Genomic DNA, 22,635 nt, shown 5'->3' with positions numbered 1-22,635 from the left:
TGAAACTGTTTCATTAAATTCAATCGCTGAACTGTTTAATCCAAGGTGAACTGTTCTTGCTTCATCTGCTTCTTATATTGTATTCCCATCACCAATTAAAAATTTCGACATGTATGTACTCCATTAGGAAATTTTCTTCTCATGAGTTACCGCAAAAGTTCACATATTATTTTATTTTTGGTCTGTTCTCTTACTCTTAAAAATGGTAAAAGTGGCAAAATTAGCAAAAGTTGTGAACTGCTCTCATAACAATTGTATGCTTAAATCAAGTAAAGGATCACTTTTCGAGTAAAAAGTGGTAAAACTTGAAAATTTTTGCACGTAAAGGGACGGAGATTTTATAACAAATTTTTGGAAATGCTTTTTCTGTTTTTGGACCAAAGATTTAAATACGAATTGTTGGGATGTACAAACTGACTTACGTACTTGTAGGCACCTCTAACAACTGCTAATAAAATGTAACGAACGGAGTGCCTTTTCACGAGAAAAGGATGTCAATCGTTGGATTGCATCCGAATGGAGTTGGAAAAAATGCACTCCAAGCATTTTTCAAGACTCCGATCGATCTGCATCCGGATGCAGTTAAAATGTGAGAAATGGATGTCATTCGTTGTATCGCATCTGAATGTACATTCAAAACATATATGTTTCCATGAAGAGCGAAATTATAACTGTATTTAAATGCGAAAGTAGAAAGTATATTTATTATACGGTTGTTTTGCCCAAAATGCATGTAACACCCCAAAATATAACCTAATATAACATAGACCCCATAATTTTGATTGCCTGTTATACTCTACACCACAATGTGGAAAGGGTATTTATATGTTTGATTTAGCAATTCATGTAACAATGCGAAATATCCATCATATATAACCACATTTCCCTCCATAAGATTGACGTTAATGATTTGTTCCTAGGATTTACCATTTTTGAGATATTGAAGTTCAAATTGGGACAATGGACTGACTGTATCGCCTCCTTATAAAACAATGTCATGCACGGAGCGCCTTAACTAACTTTAAGTGAAAACAGCTTACATCTGGGATGTTTTTGTGGATTCTGAAACAGCAATGTTGTTGGATGAGAAAAATCCAAAAACAAGAAAAAATCGATGTAGAGATTTTTAAATAAGTCGCGGTCAAAGTTCACATTTTTTAGGTTTGCTTGGAAATCGCAAGTCCTATCGAAATGGACTTAAAGAAAATGTTGTAGCCGTGAAAATTTTCTAGAGGATTGACGTTAATGATTTGTTCCCAGGTTGTACCATTTTTAAGATAAAGAAGCTCAGGTTACATTTTTATGTTTTTTGCTAGGGTTTCGCATTTTTGAATGAATACGGCAAATCTTATGGATACGGAACCTGAGAAAATCTTATAGCTGTGAAAATTCTCTAAAAGATTGATTGTGCGATTTTTCTTAGGTTGTACCATTTTTCAGATATATAAGTTTAAGTTGGGAAATTGCAGTCATGGCATTGTTTTATAAGGAGACGATACAGTCAGTCCATTGCACTATAGGTAATTTGGCCTGGTTTTGAGACAAAAATTAATAACAGGGGACTTAAAGGATTTTTTTAACTTTTTAAATTATTTATGTGTAAAAGTGAGATAAAACAAACATTTTTACAGATAAATTCGGATATAACGAACAACGGTTATAAGCAACTACCTATATAACGAACAAAGCTATTTTTTCCAATGCAATTTTTATTAGTTTTCTTACACACAACAAACTGTTGAAAACGATCACGGTAGTAAGTAGCAAAAATTTTGTCCCCGCGAGTAGATTTTCCAACGAATTGTTACTACAGTTTTGTATATTTTTTGTATATACGCTAATAAAGACGAGTTTAGTACTCCTTTAAACCGTATCAATGATTAATATGTAATAGAGAGATCAAATAAAGCTTACTACTGCCGCACCGTTTTTAGAAAACCACGGATATACCAAACAATTTGTCGCCAATACTTATTTTACTTGCAATGAAATTGTAAACAACAATATTTTTTACATTTATTGTTTATTTCCTCAAACCAAACTTCCACAATTTTAAGACTTTTTATTGAGAAGTAACCTAATAAAATCTCATATATATCAAAAAACGGGCAAAATCGGGTTTTGAAACCTAGTAATACCAATGCAGAAGACTTTCAGTAATGTGTTCTAGGTGGCAAAATCACGGCCAAACACGGCCAATTTAGTATAAGTCTATATGAAGTGAGTTTAAGAAAAATAAAATATTTATTTCTGACTTTTTGGGTTTTTTGGTCGCTACCCAAAATGTTTAAGCTATATTATATATTAAATAAATTCCTCTCGCAATTGCCAATCTATTCCATTTTACATATATTTATATTTGGTTTATTTTTCTGCGGTTTTAAATACATTGAAATATAAATAGTTTTTTAGTTCTTCTTCGAAATTCTCACTTTGACTACAATTTAAACCGCGATAATGACGTTATTTTGAAAAATGTCATTCATATTAATACATTTTGACATGTTCTTTTTTCAATGCCAACTAAAAAATTATTATTATTAAAAGTCGCAAAATCGACTTTTTGCCTCAAAAACTGGGCAAATTACCTATAGTGCATTGTCCCAATTTAAACTTCAATATCTCAAAAATGGTAAATCATATGAAAAAAGTCATCTAAGTCATAAAGGTCAATCTTGTAGAGAATTTTCACTGCTACAACATTTTCTTTAGTCCAATTACGATACGACTCGCGGTTTCCAACAAAATCATGAAAACCTAAAAATGCCTTAAAATGCGAACTTTGACCGCGATTTATTTGAAAATCCCTCCGGCGTTTTTTTTTTTTGTTTTTTGATTATTCTCATCTATGAACAATGTAATTTCAGAATCCGTAAAAACTTCCCACGTGTAAGCACCTTTCATTTAAATCTAGTTAAGGCGCACCGTGATTGTAGAAGGGGTCGCTTTGCCACCTTTTTGTTAAAATTTTTTTCTTAGCGACACCTTTTGAAATTTTTTGAAATATTACATACATACACATACAGGAAAAGTCAAAATTTTTTAGTTTCCATGAAGCCAAGGTTTGCACTATTATAATACGCGAACTATTGTAGTTTACCAGTAACTATGACTATTACTGGATTAATTTAGATGTTTTTGTACAAAGCTCGAAAATTTAGCAAAAAAATTTAATTTACGTGGTAGTTACGACCGCGTAAAGGAAAAAACATAGGTAAAAACACGTTGAAGCTAAACAGGTTTTTTACATTGCTATTCGATTTCTGATTAAACCATTCAAATGACGGACATCTGTCCAAAGTAAAAGTAGGAGAATACAAAATGAAGATTACACTTCTAATGTATCACTTTCCAAAATTTCCACTACATCCACCTTTTATGGATGCTGACATTTTGAAGCCGGATTTCAGGTGTTTTTTGTATTTTTATGTAACTGGGACGCGCATTCGGATATTTCGAAAAACCAATTATAGGATTAAAGAACTCGCGATTTCGCATAATCTGATATGTATATTGAGTATGCAGCCCACACAGCAGCAGAGTAATCTACTGCCAAAGGCCAAAATTTAGTGCGATATTTTTCCTAAAAAACCTATTTTTTGGGTACAGTATTTACAATATCGTTTTGAGTGTGTGGTACCCCGCGATATTTTAGTTTTTCGACGATCCGGATCATATGAATCACAGATCGTAAAAATCCATCTACTAGAACGGCGGAAATGGCTACTGCAAAAATTGAAAAATTTGCGAAAAATGTGTTTGAAAATATCGCGGATTAAATCGCGTTTTCTGTGGATCGTTTCCTTTTCAATGAAGAAACGGACACATTACTCGAGTTTTTACGAAAACAGTGGTTTAAAAAATTTAGTGCCATGGGAGCTTTATCCGATTTATCCCAAAAATAGTGTGTGATGCTACATCCACGGTACTTGATGGATTTTATCGAAATAGGTTTAGATCGATGTATTTTTTCATGGATGATAGTGAAATCGGATGCGCATAAAAAGTGTATGCACTTTGTGCAAATTATAAGCGTTATACAGTTTGTTGCACACACTGTTGATGATGCTACATCTTAGCGGCCAAAGTAAATCCTAGCAAATGTGTACAAATTAAAAGAGAAGAATTCGTTGTATTGGTAAACCGCATGCGCATCAAGTGATTTTGAGGATTTCGCGATATACACGCATTTCAAAATGAACATTACCCGATACAGTTTTACTCGTATTTCCAGAGTATACCCCATTAAAAGGAACCCAACATTTATTTGAACGATACCCATATCTTCCGCTAGATGTTAGTGTGTATTCGAGAAGTGATTAGAATAAAAAATTCGATTTTTTGCGTGAAATTTCTCTAAAATAGAAGAATAACTCCGACAAATTTTTCCTAAATTTTTTCAACTAACTCACAAAATAAATTTTAATAAATATTTTCTCTTACAAAAATTTTATAAATTTCCTCAATATATCTTTTTGTTTTTGCTATAATATGCAAACCATTAAACGGATTTGTATAGTTTTGGTTTCATTCGAATCATCGCGATGTTTAAATTACGTACATATTTTTTTAAATATTTTTAGGATGCGTAAACTGCTTGAATTTTATTAAAACAAGTTGCAAACTACCAATTTTTTTCAACTCTTTCTCAATTTCCGCGAAAACTTAAAACTATATTACGTAGGGAGCCCCTAATTAAGAGAGTTTCTCAATATAATGATTAGAGTCTTTTAACGTTTTTTTTTCTTTTTTTCAGAATTGAAACCGATATAACTTTTGCGCGCAATAACCAAAATTAGTATCTCGAAAAGATTTAAGAATGGGATTTTTTTCCCAATCTATGTACCAAAAATCTTTCATGTAGCTTAAAAAAAATTTAATTTTTTTTATGGAGAACTAAAAAAATTTGTCTTTTTTTCATATATTCCCACAACATCCCCGAGGAGACAAGGTATACTTCTCACATATCAATGAGTACACGCCGATCCATATTTGCTCAATGATATAGGATATACTTTTTATCGCCGAGTCCGAACGTCGTGTCTTACGACACCACTTGTATAGAAGTTTTTCATGGCTGAAAAACTCAGGAAATGTAAGTCAACATTGTTAATTTTGATGTTCTGGTCAGGGATTGAACGACAGAACTTCTGAGGCGGACGTGCTTGCCAAACCACGGTGGCCCCCAATATTAATTTTTGTAAACTCAAAAAATAAAAAATAAATTTAAATTTTGTTAGTCATATCTCAGATGCAGTTAGACAACTAAATTATTGCAAAACCAAAATGATTACAATATTTCAAATATTATAACGTTTTATTGATTTAAATAAATAACATTATTAATATAGTTGTTAACAATTTAATTCTTACACATGTTTATTAATAAAATACAATTTTTACAAGAAATGTTCCTAAAATTAACAAAAGAGAACTACTCAATGATTGTACTAAATACTTAATTACTAAATAACTAAATAATTACAAAATGCACATTTTTCAGTCTTAAAAAGTTTGTTCTAATATTTAGTATTCCCACCTCGGGGATCAATAACAGCTTGCACATGTCTTTAAAGGGCTGTGAGAGATTTTTGCCATACTTTTTGGGGGTCCATTGTCATAGTATAATGTAATTATAGTCTCATCTGAAAATATCTGAAAATATAATAATATACTCCAGTGGACGTGAAATGTTCTCTGTAGAAAATCTGAATCGCTTCTCTATATTTTGCTGGGAGAGCAATGTTTTTTTCCTAGCCACGCATGATGCATACTTGTTGTTATGTAGCACATTTCTGATTTTTTCATGTGGCACACTTACTACAAAATCGTTTTCAATTGGAAGAGCGAATTTTCTGAGTCTGGCTTGGGGTCTATCGTTGATTTCTTTAATTATTCTTTTTTCAATCCGTGGGGTTACTGTTTTTGGTCTCCCAGGTGACACCTTCAGCTTGAAGTTTCCTTCCCTCTCTGCGAGGTATAATTATGTTGTACCCCGTTCTCAGCTTAAGAGAGTTGATTGCAGCGATTTCTCGAACTGATTTACCATTTTTACACCCTCCGCCATATTATGGGGGGAGGGAATAATTAATGTTGCCATTCCTTTTGTAACACATAGAAATATTCATCGGGGATCCTATAAAGTATACATATTCTTGTTAAGGGTAAAATTCTAAGTCGCTACAAACAAGCCCGCCTGTCCGTCCGTCTGTTGAAATCAAGCTACAGTTCGAAATTTTGAAGATAGCGTTTTGTAATTTGACATAGTAGTTTATATTACTCCTAGGATGTTTGGTATTGCAAATGGGCTATATCGGTCCACGTTCTGATATAGCTCCCATAGAACGGTACCACTCGATTTGCGGTATTTTGAATATTCAATATTCCACCGAAATGGCTGAAATTTGGTATTTAGTCTTCGTTGTGGGTATAAAACTTTTCCCCACAAATGTGTCGGTTCACGTCCACGCCTTCATGTAGCCCCCATAGAACGGTACCCCACAAAAATGGCTGACATTTGATATTTAGTCTATAGACTAAACGTATACCTTGGAGTTAAAAACCTTTCCGATTTAAATTCGTCAGTATAGGTACACGTTTCGATATAGCCCCTATAGAACATTACCTCCTGATTTTCGTAATTCTGAAGGTTGTGACGTCAATATCAAACCGAAATGTCTGAAATTTTTCATTTAGTCTTCCATGGGATATTTTAGAAGAGAATTATACGTATAGGTCCACGTCTTCGTATATCTCCCATAGGTATTTTGAAGGTGTTAGGGATAACGTGTCTTACCGAAATATCGGAATTTTGGTATTTAGTCTTTTTTCCGTCAGAAATGTATCGGTATAGATCGACGTTGTGATATAGCCCCCATAGAACGGTACCTCTCGAATTTCGGTATTTTGAAGGATAGCCACATTGTTTTACCGAAATTGCTGAAATTTGGTATTTAGTCTTCTTCATAAACGGAAGGAAACTAATTGTTCCATTTTACTTCAATACAACTCATGGTGGAGGGTACAACAAGTTCGGCACGGCTGAATTTAACGCTAACTTGTTATAACTGGAATTGACCAATTGCGTCATATCTTCAGAAGCATGGGGGCAACCATTGTCTTTTTCCGAATATTCCGTCTTTCTTTCACTTACTACAATCAACTTATAACAAAAGTTATGACGTGTCAGGAGATTACATCTCCATATACCCAAAAAGTCATAACAAATCCTTAATTGCAGAAAGAAAAAATCTTTCCCGTGATTTTTTTTTGTTTGTTTTGTTATTTCCGACCGACTTCAGAATTTGTTGCATTGATGTTCTCATAAACATGTTAATAAACTCATATGTACAAAAAACCCAACATTATTGAAAGGATTTCTTGTTGTAATTCCTAATTAAAAAATCTAAATTCTTATAAATTCATCGTTTGCAATAATTTAGTTGACTAACTGTATATGGCAATTTGCATTATAATTGGGAAAATTTGAGAAGGCTTATACATATGTACGTATATTTGTTTCCGTTAGGTGTATTCCAAAAGGAAACCTGATATTCAAAGAAAATTTCAAGATGTAGCCGAAGGGGCAAAGCAATCTCAATTTTCAATTTTTTGATTATTTATTAGAATCCTCATAACCTGGAAATTTCACAGCTGATTCTGAGACATTTCGGATTAGAAATATGTTTGCTAAATTATATTGTCATCGGTTTACCCGATTTTAGGCATTCGTGCACCACCCTCACAATGTATGTTCAATTTTAATGAAATGCGTGATGAAATTTGGTCGCAAAAAAAATTGGCCAAAAACGAAATTGAACGGACATTTTGAACAAAATTTGGAAAATGTGAAGCAATTTGGTCGTGAAAAAATTCGCCATGTTACATTGAAATCGTGGTGGTATAAGGTATAAGATAATCGCCCTGCCCGACTTTGATACCTTCCTTACTGGTTTTATATTAACCCTCCCAGTCCATTTGTCGAATATATTTCACATTTAACAATGTTTTTACATGGGCAGAAATTATTTTTGACACTGCAAGGGTTAATCAAGACACATATGAGCACGTGATACAGAAGTCGAATTTGGACCTAGTATTTTGTCTTAGTCTTGCTATAAAAAACGTTACGCGCCAAATCCGTAAAACCGAATAAAACAATCAAATACGTTTCACTACATTTAAACATAAACATAGTATTTATATGTTCATTTTATCACAAGAAAAGACAGCATGAGAAGACATTATCTAATCTCTTTATGTTTAGTTTTCATTGCACCCTTCTATCATTATTTTTAGTAATTTAATATATAATTAATATTGATTTATGGATGTTCTACAAAAGAGTCAAACCAATGAAGATCCTAAAAATCACAATCTTCAAATATTTGCAGATACATTCTCATTCACTGGTTCGTAGAGGTTTATAACAATATTATATGGAGAGCAGCGCCATCTACACTTCATATTATGAACTGCAGTATTCGGCCGTCCACACTTGATTAGCCATGTTAGTATGTACCACATTTGACAGTGACATTTACGAATTATGCCTAAACGTATGTTGCATACCTATATATCAATTTAAAAATAGATCCATGTAGCATATTTTATGGGTTACGATTATAATCAAGGTTTATAACAACAAATTAAAGTAAGTTTACATTACCGTTCATTATTATGATTAATGTTCTATGTTGATTAATTTTATGTATGCTTTTAAACACTTTACATTGAACATTGAGAAATCATGATAATAAACGCTAGTTTAAATGCTGTCTCATACAGGCTAAAATAGAACCCATTCTGTGGTGATTTAGATTTTTTCCTTCTTTAAACCAGCATTATTTCTATTTTTATGCCCTCCACCATAGTATGGAGGTTATATTAATTTTTTTTTTCCGTTTGTAACGCATTGAAATAATCATTTGCGACCCTATAAAGTATATACTTGATCGGGGTAAAATTCTGAGTCGATCTATGCACGTCCGTCCCTCCATCCGTCTGTGGTAATCATTCTAGCATCCACAAAAATGGAGATAGGACGCTGAAATTTCGGGAAGCTGCGCCTTTTGTTTGTAGGCAGGTCAAGTTCAATGATGGGCTATATTGATACACGTTTTGATATAGCCCCCATATAACGGTACCGCCCGATTTCAGGTATTTTGACGTTTTTAGTCACATTTGCAGACCAAATTAGCTATAATTTTTCACTTAGGGTTCCTAGTGATCAACACACTTATATTCCAAATGTTATGGGCATAAGCCTACGTTTTGGTATAGCCTCCATATAACGGTACCTTCAGATTTTCGGTATTTGGAGGATTTTAGCTAAATGTTTTGACCGAACTACCTGTAATTTGACGTTTGAGGTTCTCAGTGGCCACGAAACTTCTCTTCCAAAAATCGTCAACATATTTCCATGTTTCGGTATAGCCACCATATAACGGTACATACCGATTATCCGTATTTTAAGGATTTTAGCTACAATTTTTGGCCGAACTACGTGTAATTTAACTTTTGAGGATCCCAAAGGCCACAAAATATCTTTACCAAAAACCGTTAACATAGGTCCATGTTTCGGTATAGCCCCCATGTAACGGTACCTTCAGATTTTCGGTATTTGGAGGATTTTAGCTAAATGTTTTGACCGAACTACCTGTAATTTGACGTTTGATGTTTTCAGAGACCACAAAATATCTTTATCAAAAACCTTTAACATGATGGGCTATATCGGTACACGTTTTGATATAGCCCCCTTATAACGGTAACCACTCGATTTCAGGTATTTTGACGTTTTTGGTCACATTTTCAAACCAAATTAGCTATAATTTGATACTTAGGGTTCCTAGTGGTCAACAAACATATTCCAAAAGTTATGGTACCTACAGATTTTCGGTATTTTGAGGATTTTAGCTACAATTTTTAACCGAATTAGCTGTAATCTGACACTTGAGGTTCTCAGTGGCCACGAAACTTCTACACCAAAACTTGTCAACATATTTCCATGTTTCAAGCCACCATATAACGGTACTTCTAGATTTTCGGTATTTGGAGGATTTTAGCTACAATTTTTAACCGAACTAGCTGTAATTTGACGTTTGAGGTTCTCAGATGCCACAATATAACTCTACCAAAAATTGTCATCATAAATCCATGTTTCGGTTTCCAGAGGTCACAAATTGTCTTCAACAAAAATTGTCAACATAGGTCCATGTTTTGGTATAGCCACCATATAAAGGTACCTCTCGATTTTCGGTATTTTGAGGGATTTAGCAACATTTTTGACCGAACTAACTGTAATTTGACGTTTTAGATTCCAAGAGGTCACAAATTATCTCCAACAAAAATTGTCAACATATTTCCATGTTTTAGTATATCCCAATTTTCAGTATTTTGAGGCTTTTAGCTACCTTTTTGACAGAAATACCTGCAATTTGATATTTGAGGCTTCCAGTTGCCACAAAACTACTCTACCAAACATTTTCAACATAGGTCCATGTTTCGGTATAGCCCCATGTAACAATACCTCCCGATTTCATTTGTTCGAACTACTACCACACTCCTGTTGTTGTGTAATATGTTTGTTTTATTTAAAGCAAAAATGAATCAAATAATTTTCATAAAAACAGAAGTTTGGTAGTAGTCTGAACGAACGAACAAACGAATCGACTTATTGAAACAGGCCATAAGTAATTAGGGCTAAAAAAAGAGAGACATAAAACACAACCATTTTAGGTTAATTATAACAAAAGGAGCCAAAATCCTTTATTATAATTTAGCAAAGGTAACGAACTTTTACCTAAGTAAATGCAGACAAACGTTTGATGTCAAGCATCTTCACCCGTGCTTTTTGCAAGAAATATGACATCTTCACTAACCAATTATGAGATGGAATCACAATTCGATATTAATAAAATACTATCGATATTGACGTTTATTGTTGGATTCAGAATTTTACATTTTATTTGTTTATTTCAGCTCAAATTCATATTTTGTTGAATAATGAGTTGTTTTATCCATGTGTAAGAATTACAATCAATTCAATTCAAATTTTATTGAGTCGTTTCCTTTTTCAACATATAGTTGAATAATTTTGAACAGTATTTAACAGAATCATTAAAACTATAGTGTTTGGTTTTGATGTCTTGTGTGTTAATTCCGTGTTTGCTCCCGACACTTGAATGTTTGAGAGCATGTCTCATCTATATTTATCTTAGAACTAGATTTAACCTAAACCTAACCTAAACTAATCAGATGAACTGTAATATCGATATATATGTGCATTAAGTAATTAAACACATTTCCATCAACAGAACCTTTTATTTGCTCGTTACCTGTGCATTCCAGGAGAGGTGCTGATATAAAACTCTGGACACTCAATAGATTCCAAAGCCATCGCCAAATCAATACCAGGAGGGGAAATATAGTTGGTATTTTCCCAATTGAATCCATATTGTTCTTCAACAACTCTTTGCATAAGTGAGTTTGAATGCATATGAAGTCTATTCACATAATTCTTAATTAATTGCATGGCATAGACTGATATTGGGGTAACATGAGCTGCCTCATACATACAATGATTTGAGAAACGCTTGTTATACGATTGAAAATTTTTTTCCGACACAGATGCGTAGTATTTTTCTTTCTAGTATTTCCGTTGGAGAAATGGAAAACCATATAGGTAAGGCATAAACCAGTACGGGTCTAATGGATGTTTTATACAGCAATAACTTTGATTTTTTTCAGGTAATGCCCCTAAATTTAAACAATTTAGTTAACCAAACTCCCAAATTTTTGAATATGCCTTTAAATGTTAATTCCACACCGTTTAGAGACAGCTTCAATGACATACATTCAGGTACTACCCATCTCTTGCATTTTCCGATAACCAAAACACAAAAACGTGCATCAAGACAAAAATTAAGAGTTCATTTTCCACATACATATGTGCCATTTTGGCGGAATATGTCCTCCAGAAAAAAAGGACCATCAATTAAATTTAGTCAGTTTTCACATAAAAGTTATGGCCAAACCTCTAAATACTATCCGATCATCACAGTGAGCCAAACATTTTACCACGTGCAACATTTTTCCGTATTGAACTATAACTGCAACATTTAACATCCCAGCAAAATTTTATGGAAGTGATTCCATTCCATGACATTATTTCAGTGGACCGCATAAAAAACAGAAACTTCAAAACCCCATTTTCGAGTTATGCCACTCTTTGAGTAAATGAGCAATATATTCTTGATCAGATAAAATTCTAGGACTGTTTCAATTACCCTAGCGTCCGCAATAATTGAGATAGCCAAAATAGATCCTACATCAGCTGTTTGTCCAACATATGTTTTTATACCCTCCAACATAGTATGGTTTGTTTTTCTGTTTATAACACATCGAACTAATCATTTGCGACCATATAAATTATATATATTCTTGATCAGGATAAAATTCTATTACGATCTAGCCATGTCCATCTGTTGTAATCACTCTAGCGTCCGCAATAATTGAGCAAAAACGATACATTTTTGCAGCCGAACGTCTTTTTTCATAGGCAGGTCAAGTTCGAAGATGGGCTGCATCGAAACACTTTTTGGTATAGCCCCATATAACCGTACCTCCCGATTTTCGGTATTTTGTGGATTTTAACTTCATTTTTGACCGAAGTACCTGTAATTTCTCGTTTGGGATTCCCAGTGGTCATAAACATCTCCACCAAAAACCGTCAGCATAGGTCCATATATTGGTATAGCCCCCATATAACGGTATCTCCCGATTATCGGTATTTTGAGGATATTAGCTAAAATTTTTGATCGCCACCGAAAACTGTCAACATAGTTCCATGTTTTGGTAGAGCCCCCATATAACGGAACCTCCCGGTTTTCGGTATTTTGTGTATTTTAACTACATTTTTGACCGAACTACCTGTAATTTCAACTTTGGCGTTTCCAGTGGTCACAAAATATCTCCACTAAAAACTGTCAACATAGGTCCATTTTTAGGTATAGCCCCCTATATAACTGTTCCTCCCGATTTTCACTTTGATATAGCCCCATATAAGGTTCTCTACCGATTAATACATTTTTTATGCGTTTTTACCTTATTTAGGTATCAGTGGTCAAAAAATATCTCCGCCTAAAATCGTGGACTGGAAAGAATATATTTATTCCGTTTTAGTTCAGAATATTTTATGGTGGAGGGTATAAACACCCGGCCGAATTCAAGGCTTTTTTACTTGCTTTACATAATTTAGATATCAGTTGGCTATTAACAAAACTAGTTTATTTTTTTAAAGCGCTCATAAGTGCTTAGTCTAATATATGTATACAAATAAATGTTTGCTCAAAAATCAAATTCAAAATCAAAATTATTCTTTATAAAAATGTCCAAAAGGCTTTTAGAAATGTCTGTGCGGAATATCTTTCCATGCTCTATACATTCTTAATTTCTAAATATGATTCGATTGAACCTAAGCAAAGCAAAAAATTAGGTCAAGATATTGAAAGATGTGTAAAGTCGATTTCAATTTTACACCATTTTGGAAAATACTTAATTTTTGCAAATTTCTGGAGAAAGAAGTAGCTATTTCTATCAAACTATAACATATTGTTACGGAATTAAGGTTTAACTTACACGTACTCGTTGTTTTATTCCCCGATACAATTTGTACCGAATTAAACGAGGGTTCGTTTTAGATTACGGTTCTACAATGCTTTATTGACTTCACTTCAGTTAGTCACGTAGCACTTTATTTCTCTACCAAGCACAAAGCTTATCTCTAGTAAGCGGACTGTATTCAGATTCAGATTTTAATGCCAAGTTTACACTAGCGCTCCAAAATCCACTGGATTTCACGAAATCCTGAAATACACCCCGGTGTTTACACTCATTTTTTGTTGATTTCAAACATATCACAATGATCAAGGTAGATGCATATGTGCAGCTGATCGAACATAAATTTTCACAAGTTGTTGTAAATTGAATTAATCATCAAAAATATAAAAATATAGAACTTTACAACTTTATTTGGAAAACTATCGTAAAATTATCTATATATTGTATTTTATCGTTGATAGATCATAATAATAAATTTTGATAGATAAAAGTTGTGCTCAGAACCAATAAATGGGATTATTCGTGTTCATTATGTTTCCAAATACATTATTCTTCTTCTCCTGTTTTCTGCCATACAATTTTGGCCTAATAGAAACTAGCAGCAAGTGCTTTTATTGGCATCTAATATGATAGCTGTTACGTTGATTTTGACATTTATGCAGGAGTTTCTGCAATTTCCATCATTTTTCCGTAACCGAATTTTTTAAGAAATTTGTATGAGGAAGCAATTTTTGACAATTCGCTCTTTTTTCTAACATTGCCATTAAAAAAGTACGGGAACACAATAAAAAAATAGCATTGTAACCATGGAACAATTACCCAGGTAGTGGCACCGTAAAATTTTGAATATGTTATGTCAAAACTTTCTTTATGTTGTTGGGGAAATTACAACAAAAATAATTTTTTTTTATAAAGGGATTTGACTTTTCATATTCGATCAGCTGGTGTGATACCACTACCTGGTAGTTCTGCCATGATTGTAACAAAGTAATTTAAAAATTTTGTCACATTGTTTACAATTGGTGTCCAAGGATTATATAACACCATATTAAAAAAAGGTCATCAGTATGTAATTTGAGCCAAGAATTCCGAGGAATCTATTAACTTCCTGAGGTATCCCAGGAAAAATGTGAATTTATCGACACCCAGGAAGGTGTGTTATGCACAAGATCAACTAAAAAGCTTTCTAGGATATCAAAATCTATAATCTGACATTAATATTGTGGCTTTTGTATACTCAAATACCTAAAACGGAAAGAAATCGGCAAGGGTCCGCTTTAACGAGCTATACAAGAAGTTCGGCATTAAATAACGGCATTTAACACCCAAAAATTATTTTTTTTTCTCTCTAAAATATATCTCGGACACCCAGACACATTCGCCAAAACAATAAAATGTATAAATTTTGCTTCTAATTCCATAAATTGTACGATAATACTCATATTTCCTTGGGGCGTATGTATACTTTTGTAAGTATCATTTTCTGGTTTTTGTAAAATTTACCGTTGTTTATATTATGGAATATACTTTTGTTGTATTAAATATTGTTTATTAGTGAGACGAAATAAACCTGTGTACTTGGAATTTCATAAATATCATTACTTTTTCTAAAAGCCGAGATTTATGGGGCGTACGTATACTTATGTAAGACTGTGTACAACTCTTGCTGATAAATGCATGGAAAATGTAGCTTAAATCCTCAAAATACCAAAAAATCGGGCGGTACAGTTATATGGGGGCTATATCAAAACGTTGACCTATGTTCACAATTTTTGGTGGAGAAGATGAGGTCTTAGCGTTCTAAGCCACAACCAATCTATCATATCAACAAATTTCTTAATATGATATCAACAAAACTTCCGAAATGGAAGCCATAACAATTTATGAAGGAAACCCCCTTTCGATTGTATATGTGTATGTATTGAGAAAATGATTCCTAGACAATATACTAGGGGGGTGACTTGATAAAGAAAAAGACTTCAAAAGAAATACTTCATATCTACAAATTTGTAAAAATGATTGTATAAATATAAGTGATCAAAATCAGCCTTTGTCATTTAGCCGAGCTGACTTAAACCACCAGCGAAACGATAGTAGCATATTGGTTGGGTGTGTGGTAGGTACTTCGCTAGAATTTATTTTTCAATACAAACTCCTTAGGCCATGTTAGCTCGATTAATTCAATTAATTAATAACATCCAATGCCAAAATGAAAATGTGGACAAAATCCTCAAAATACCAAATATTGGGAGGTACCGTAATAAGGGAGCTATATCAAAACGTAGACCTATTTTTGGTGGAGAATGTTTGTGTACACTGGGAACTCCAACCACTGTGCGTTTCCATTATTAATTATAGCTTTTTTACACAAATGAGCATTTTTATACATAATTATTATTATATTTTATTTTTTTAAACAAATTTTCATTTTAATACCCTACACCACTATGTGGAAAGGGTATTATAAGTTTGTTTTGGTAAAAATTCATTTAACACCGCGAAATATTCGTCGGAGACTCCCAATCTGGTATACCAATCTTCATATCTCGACGATATAAAGCGATTTTGAGATGTGTGTCCGTCCGACCGTCTGTCCATTATAAATTGTAATCAAACTCCAGGCCGTAATTATGGATCCATCGTCACGAAATTTTGCATGGAGGTCGGGTTCAGACCAGAATAGATCCCTATTTTTTTTGGAGATGATCGTGAAATATTTACCGGGTGAAATGGGCCAAAAACATAATTTTAACCAATTTTGTAGCCGCTCTGGAGGCCTCAAAAATAGTCCGATCAACGCGAAATATGAATATGGTAAGAGTATATGACAATGAAGTAGCTTGCAATTTGAGATGTCGATCAGATAATATTTAGAGGGCTAAATGGCCCAGAACTTTTATGTGAAAATTGTGAAAAATTTTAATATACAGCTTATATCTTTGTTCCTGAAAGACACATTCTTCCCTCGTGAGTTCTATTTGGAAAACGATATCTTGACCTTTGCACTGATTAGATAACAGAGCTACAGCCTAATACTCGTATATCCAGTTTTTTGTTTGAGTGTAGAAATAACACTCTAGAGGTCGCAATTATAGCTTAATAGTCACGAAATTTTGCACGAGGTAAAAGTTTAGGTAGAAGAAAATGCCTATAATTTTGCACGAAGATCTTATATTATTTAGCGGGTGACATATACCATTACTTTTATATGAAAAATATACAAATTTTATTTTTGGTCCATATTTAATTTACTGGAGGGCATATACCGGCAAAGTAGCCTACATATGGAATAATAACTACTCACCTTTTCCCTGATGCAAATTGCAATAATGTGTCTGCTATATAACGGGCCTATTGCCTTGTGTAGAGAACCACAATTTGCTCCCATGCTACAAATTGTCTCTATCATGACAGAGAAAATTTCAGTTCAGTTGTCAAATTGGATTTTTTATACAAATATTGCAACATGGGTTCGCCTCGCCACCTATTTTATACCTCAGGATTTAGGGTAAAGGGGATACAAACAAAATACGACCATAGATGTGTCTCATCGAAATATTGGTTTTTATGTTTGGATGAAATTCGTTTCAGACAATTTGGAGTCTATTTCGGAAAATTGTGTGAACGAAAACTGGCGAAGTGAGCAATCGATTTGCTCCAAACTTTCCATATATTATTATTCCTTCCAGATTTAGATCGGATAAGACTATTTCGGTCCACATCTTAGGGTACCTCCCACACAAAATTCGAAAAAGAGAAATTTAAGAGTCCTCTCGAATCGTACTTGCGTCGCAAATCCGCAAGATAACTCTCAAGGGGATTTTCTGATTGGTAGAAACTTTACACATCGTATTATTTCCTCCATTCAAGTAGCAGGTTGGAACATGGACTATATCGGTCCGTCCTTCGAGTGCCCCCCACACAAAATTTGGGAAAAGTCAGTTTGAGGACCCGTATCGGATGTATTTGATTATTATTATTTATTTATTTTTTTTTTTTTTTGAAGAAGGTTCTTTTCACGGTCCCCATTCTGGTCCCTTTTCCGGGGTAAGTCATACTTCCTGAGAAGTTCCAAAAACCCCTGCCGGCTCCAACTAAAATTACAAATCTGAAAAAATAATTCTCAAACTTTTCCAAAACTACGGATCTTTGGCTGAGGGTATATCACCGTTAGCGCAGCTGACTTATACTATCTTCTTTGGTGTGTAATTGAATATGAATAATTTTGGGATTTATAAATTTGTTTGCACGCAAAATTCTTGAATTTCTATTCATTGTTAGTTATTTCTACCGGTATAAAATATATTTTTGATATCACAATATATGCCTACAATGAACTATTTTCGAAGCATATGTGAGGTACAAGAGCACAATTTTTGGACGATAGATCTTCAATAAACTCGCAATATTCGCAATTATCAAATATACCAAATTGCATGGATATATATTTATTTAAGGTGTATTCCAAAAAGGAACCTGTGAATTTTCCAATTTTCTATTATTTTTTTTAGAAATGTATAATTTATATATTTTTCCACAAACATCCCAGTAAAGACAAGAGAGGCTTCTCTTATATCAATGGATTCATATTAAGTTATTGAAATGTGACCTAGTTTTTTATCGCCGAGTCCGAACGGCGTGTCCTAAGTTGCCACTTGTAGAGACGTTTTTCATGGCTGAAATACTCAGGAAATATCGCCAACATTGCTAAGGGGTATTTTTCCACCGTTGACAATTTGATGGGAATCGAACCCGGACATTCAGCGTGCAAGGCGGTTGCACATAGCTAATTCCTACAGGTTGTGGTGTAGGGTATCACATGGTCGGCCCCGTCCGACTTTACTTACTTATTTTTTGGTAAAGATTGCTGATTGTTAGTTATGATTTTTTGGTGTATTCAAGGACCTATAGTAGAATTTTATGAAAAACATTTTTGTAGAATATTTGAATACGATACGATCACTTTTTAAAGGAGTTTTGTGACATTTATAGCAAAAGGCGACAAAAAATGCCTCTTTATTAACCCGCTTGATAAAACAACGAATTTATTAGTGGATAACATTTGGAATTGTTCTCCAACGAGTAAGGCAGGGAAGACTATAGTTTCGATTGTCGCCACATAATATCATCAGTTCCCTTGTTTTTTGTTTTCGGATATTCCCCTCTGAAGTTATTTTTCAATAACTTCTTCAACAAAAAACTTTTTACACGCAAATATCAATCGTCGGCTCGAAGTATAAGAGTGGCCAAAGAAGCAGCTTCCATGTGAAGTTTTTCTTTGTCAATCCCATATAAAATGTGGTCTGTTCCAAAACTGCAAGAGTCTACTAATATTTACTATTTTCTTCGATATCATAAACGAAAAATTGTTATCGTAATAAAAATTTGTGGATTCTTGCAGAACAGACCAATGATGTAAAAATTAACAACACAGTTTCGATTTCTGCCCACTAAAATACTCAGAAAATGAAGTTATGATTATGCTGAGGGGTTTAACCACCGTTTACAATGTGCAATGTTGTCCCTTGTTGGATACTTAAACCAAAATTGTCCTAATCAAGAAAAATAATTAAAGTGCAGTTTGCATGTTGTACACTGAAATATTTGAATTTATTTACAATTTTCCAAAACCAAAAGCATTTTAAATCAATATTGAATCGTAAATCTTAAATTTATTCTTCATTTTCATACTTAAGACCCCAATAAATAAACACATTTGCAGCAATGATTCGTTTTAGTCCTTTTCGCTTCAGTAGTAGTAAATCCATTTAAACGCTTCTACCAAAACGCATATGACCATAATCGTCGAATTGCTCCTCACCACCGCGTTTGCCGAATCTCATGTGACCATAGTCATCGAACCTCTTGTTGCGATCATCATCCTCGTATTCCAGCAAAATATCAACCAAATCCTTTCCGTGAGTTTTCACCTGATACTCCTTGGGAGCCATCAACAATGAATGCAGGTTACGTTTGGCAACATAGTATGCAGAGGGTCCAGGCATATTCAGTTGCTGATTATTGTTTTTGACAAAACCTCCATCGTGTATTTCGTTCTTAGATGATTCCAAGTTCCTAGCTAATGTTGCAGGTATCCAGAAGATGCAAAAGATGGCAAAGATGAAGAATACCATTACACTGACTGTTTGACGTTTGTGGTACATTGTGTTCTCGTTGTGGTTGTTTCGAGTGCAGAACAAGGAATGCCATGAAATCCTGTTGCATCCTGGAGTTTTTATAGTCCAATTCGGTGTTTACCTTTACTATTTAGTTATTCCTGTCAAGTGTTCAAGTGTCAAGTGTTAGGATAAACTTCAAATACCCAGAATCTATAATTGAATTACAAGCGACGAACAGTAGCAATCGTGGTTACTACGGGGGTGGAATTCTTTATACAAAATTGACAGGTGATTTATGTCATATTCAATAAAAAATAATCAACGCTTTGCTATAAATTCAAAATAAGTTATCATTCGCCGTGCATAGGAATATCTTCAATGTTGGCTTATGCGGCCACAAACAATTGCTAGTCGAAACAAAAATATGTCAATGAAAGTTAACATTATTGTATCCTTTAAATTCTAGCAGACAAGGAAAAGTAACCAAAAATATTCAAACGTCCAACATTGTCGGTTAAGTGGCACATGTCCCCATTTTCCAATTGCGCACAGCCTGTTCACTCAGTCGCGTTTTCTAGCAGAAAATTAATTGAACACATTTGAACTTTACGCTAAAGTAGTTCCAAACAACACTGATTCCTGTTTTTTGTTTTTGGGTTAATGGCAATGGCGAAACATGTGTGCGTAGTCTGTAAGAGTAGAGATTTCAGTTGAATGTGAAAAGTCGTACTCAAGTTTTAAGCCATTGGATAATCGAAGAGAATTGTCTGATATAATAGATGTGATAAGAATACATTTCTTCATAGTGTCTAAACAAGAGTGTAATGTCTATGTTTTAAAAATATAATTATGTAAAAACGAGAGCATGGAGATAACATGTCTAACAGATTATTTGAAATGTTGCATTTAACAAAAAGTTTGTTAACCACCTAAATCCAAAATTTTTTGGTGTAGGAGTTTTTTTTTTAAACTAAATTCATCTACCACATAACCAAAATCCTTTTCCCGAAAATTGTATATTTAGGGGGACGCATGAACTTGCCGTCAAAATATCGATTTGGATTAAAGCTCAAAAGTGGTGCGGAGGAGTAACTTGAAGAAATGAACCGTGTTGTCCATTTTGGAAGTGGATCTTATTTTGGGAGTCATTCATCATCATCCCTTCGATAAATATACCCGAGTGAATCAGCCCACCGTCACTTCAGTTGGTCACCGTATAATTTAGAGATTTTGAATCTGACATAAGCGTGTACTTGCCCATGAAAAACATAATATATCTGTAGACAGCGGAATTTTATGCAAACCCTATTTTTGGTCCGATTCAGGTCAAATTTTGGGACTAGGCATATTTTTGGCTTCTGATTCAATTGCAATCGAAACATATTACATATGCAACCCATATTTCAATAATAGGTACAAAAATGTTTGTGTGTACAATTTTTCTGTTTAAAATTATTTTCAGACAAGTCAATAAAATAGAGAAATGTATAATCGCAGCCTCAACCTTCAAAGTACCGAAAATCGGGAGGTATCGTTCTATGGGGGCTATATGAAGGCCTGAACCTAAACCGACAAATTTTAGGTGGAATGTTGTTTACCCCCAAGGAAGACTTAATACCAAATTTTAGCCATTTTGGAGGTATATTTAGGGCACAACCTTCAAAATTCCAGAAATCCGGAGGTACCGTTCTATGGAGGCTATATGAAGACGTGGACCCATAACGAGAAATTTCAGGTGGAATGTTTTATACCCCCAAGGAAGACTTAATACCAAATTTCAGCCATTTCGGAGCGATATTGAGGCCACAACCTTCAAAATACCAGAAATCCGGAGGTAGCGTTCTATGGGGGCTGTACGAATACGTGAACCTATACCGAAAAATTTCAGGTGGAAAGTTGTATACCCCAAACGAAGACTAAATACCAAATTTCAGTCATTTCGGTGGGATATTGAGGCTACAACTTTCAATATACCGAAAATCGGGAGGTACCGTTCTATGGGGGCTATATGAAGACGCGGACCTATACTGACAAATTTCAGGTGGAAAGTGGTATACTCCCAACGAAGACTTTATACAAAATGTCAGCCATTTAAGTGTTATGTTGAGGCCACAACCTTCAAAATATCGGAAATCGGGAGATACCGTTCTATGGGGACAATATGAAGACGTGGACCCATGCGGACAAATTTCAGGTGTAAAGTTTCATACCCCTAACGAAGACTTAATACTTAAACAAATGTTGAACTTTTGTGAGTGATGTACCCCAAGGAGGGAAAAGATATGGCCCATACTCAAACTTACGAACGTTAAATTTTGGACCAAATCTGTCGATCAGTTCGAAAATTATCGTGTGCTCCAGCGACTATACATGGTGCCATAGGATTTGTTACACCTTTCGGGCGATTTACTCAGGAAGTATGGATTAAACCTATTTTTATGGGTGGAGAGATGGCTCTCGCGGCTGCGAAATGCTGCTTTATAATAAAAAGCTGCGTATATGGTGTAATAGGAAACGCAGAAGCTTTGGTGGTGTGTATGTGGCCAAACAACTAATTTTTCGTGCTTTGTTGTTCTTAACCAACGTAGCAAGCGAAAAGGAAAAGATAAAAATTGTATTAATTATGTTGTTCCTTTTTCTTTAGTTTTCTAAATACAATCGTTGAGTGAAGACGGTAAAGTGAATAAATCAGTGTTTTGTGTTTTCTTAAATGGTGTTTTTTAGTAAATTAAATGCCTAATACATTTTATAATTGCAAATTTTATAATTGAATCAAAAAGGTGAATGGAAATATTTTAGTGGACAGGGAAGAAATCGCATTTAATATTAGTAATTACATCAATGCACTTTTCATATACATACATACATATGTATATTTGAAAAATTTATTACATTA

The 22,635-nt window shown here is 34.0% G+C and overlaps 2 protein-coding genes across 3 annotated transcripts in view; one reads left to right on the top strand and one right to left on the bottom strand.

Annotated features, from left to right (window-relative positions):
* Positions 1 to 22,635, top strand: part of LOC141406438 (uncharacterized) — a 129,099-nt gene that overhangs the window by 3,008 nt on the left and 103,456 nt on the right. Inside the window, exon 2 of one of the 2 annotated variants that reach the window (XM_073991913.1) lies at positions 8,394 to 8,509. The gene's annotated coding sequence lies outside the window, so the exon portion shown is untranslated. Of the gene's footprint in view, positions 1 to 8,393; positions 8,514 to 22,635 lie in introns of both variants that reach the window. The other variant, XM_073991922.1, reaches the window with a different exon arrangement.
* Dsk (Drosulfakinin) lies at positions 19,224 to 19,809 on the bottom strand. Its single transcript, XM_073963774.1, has one exon. The coding sequence runs from the start codon at positions 19,782 to 19,784 to the stop codon at positions 19,389 to 19,391; it is 396 nt and encodes a 131-aa protein (XP_073819875.1). The 5' UTR covers positions 19,785 to 19,809; the 3' UTR covers positions 19,224 to 19,388.

This window comes from Musca autumnalis, unplaced genomic scaffold (genome assembly GCF_047663935.1).
Source record: "Musca autumnalis isolate F117 unplaced genomic scaffold, ASM4766393v1 scaffold_1, whole genome shotgun sequence".
NCBI lineage: Eukaryota > Metazoa > Arthropoda > Insecta > Diptera > Muscidae > Musca > Musca autumnalis.
This window is presented reverse-complemented; position numbering and strand designations above follow the sequence as displayed.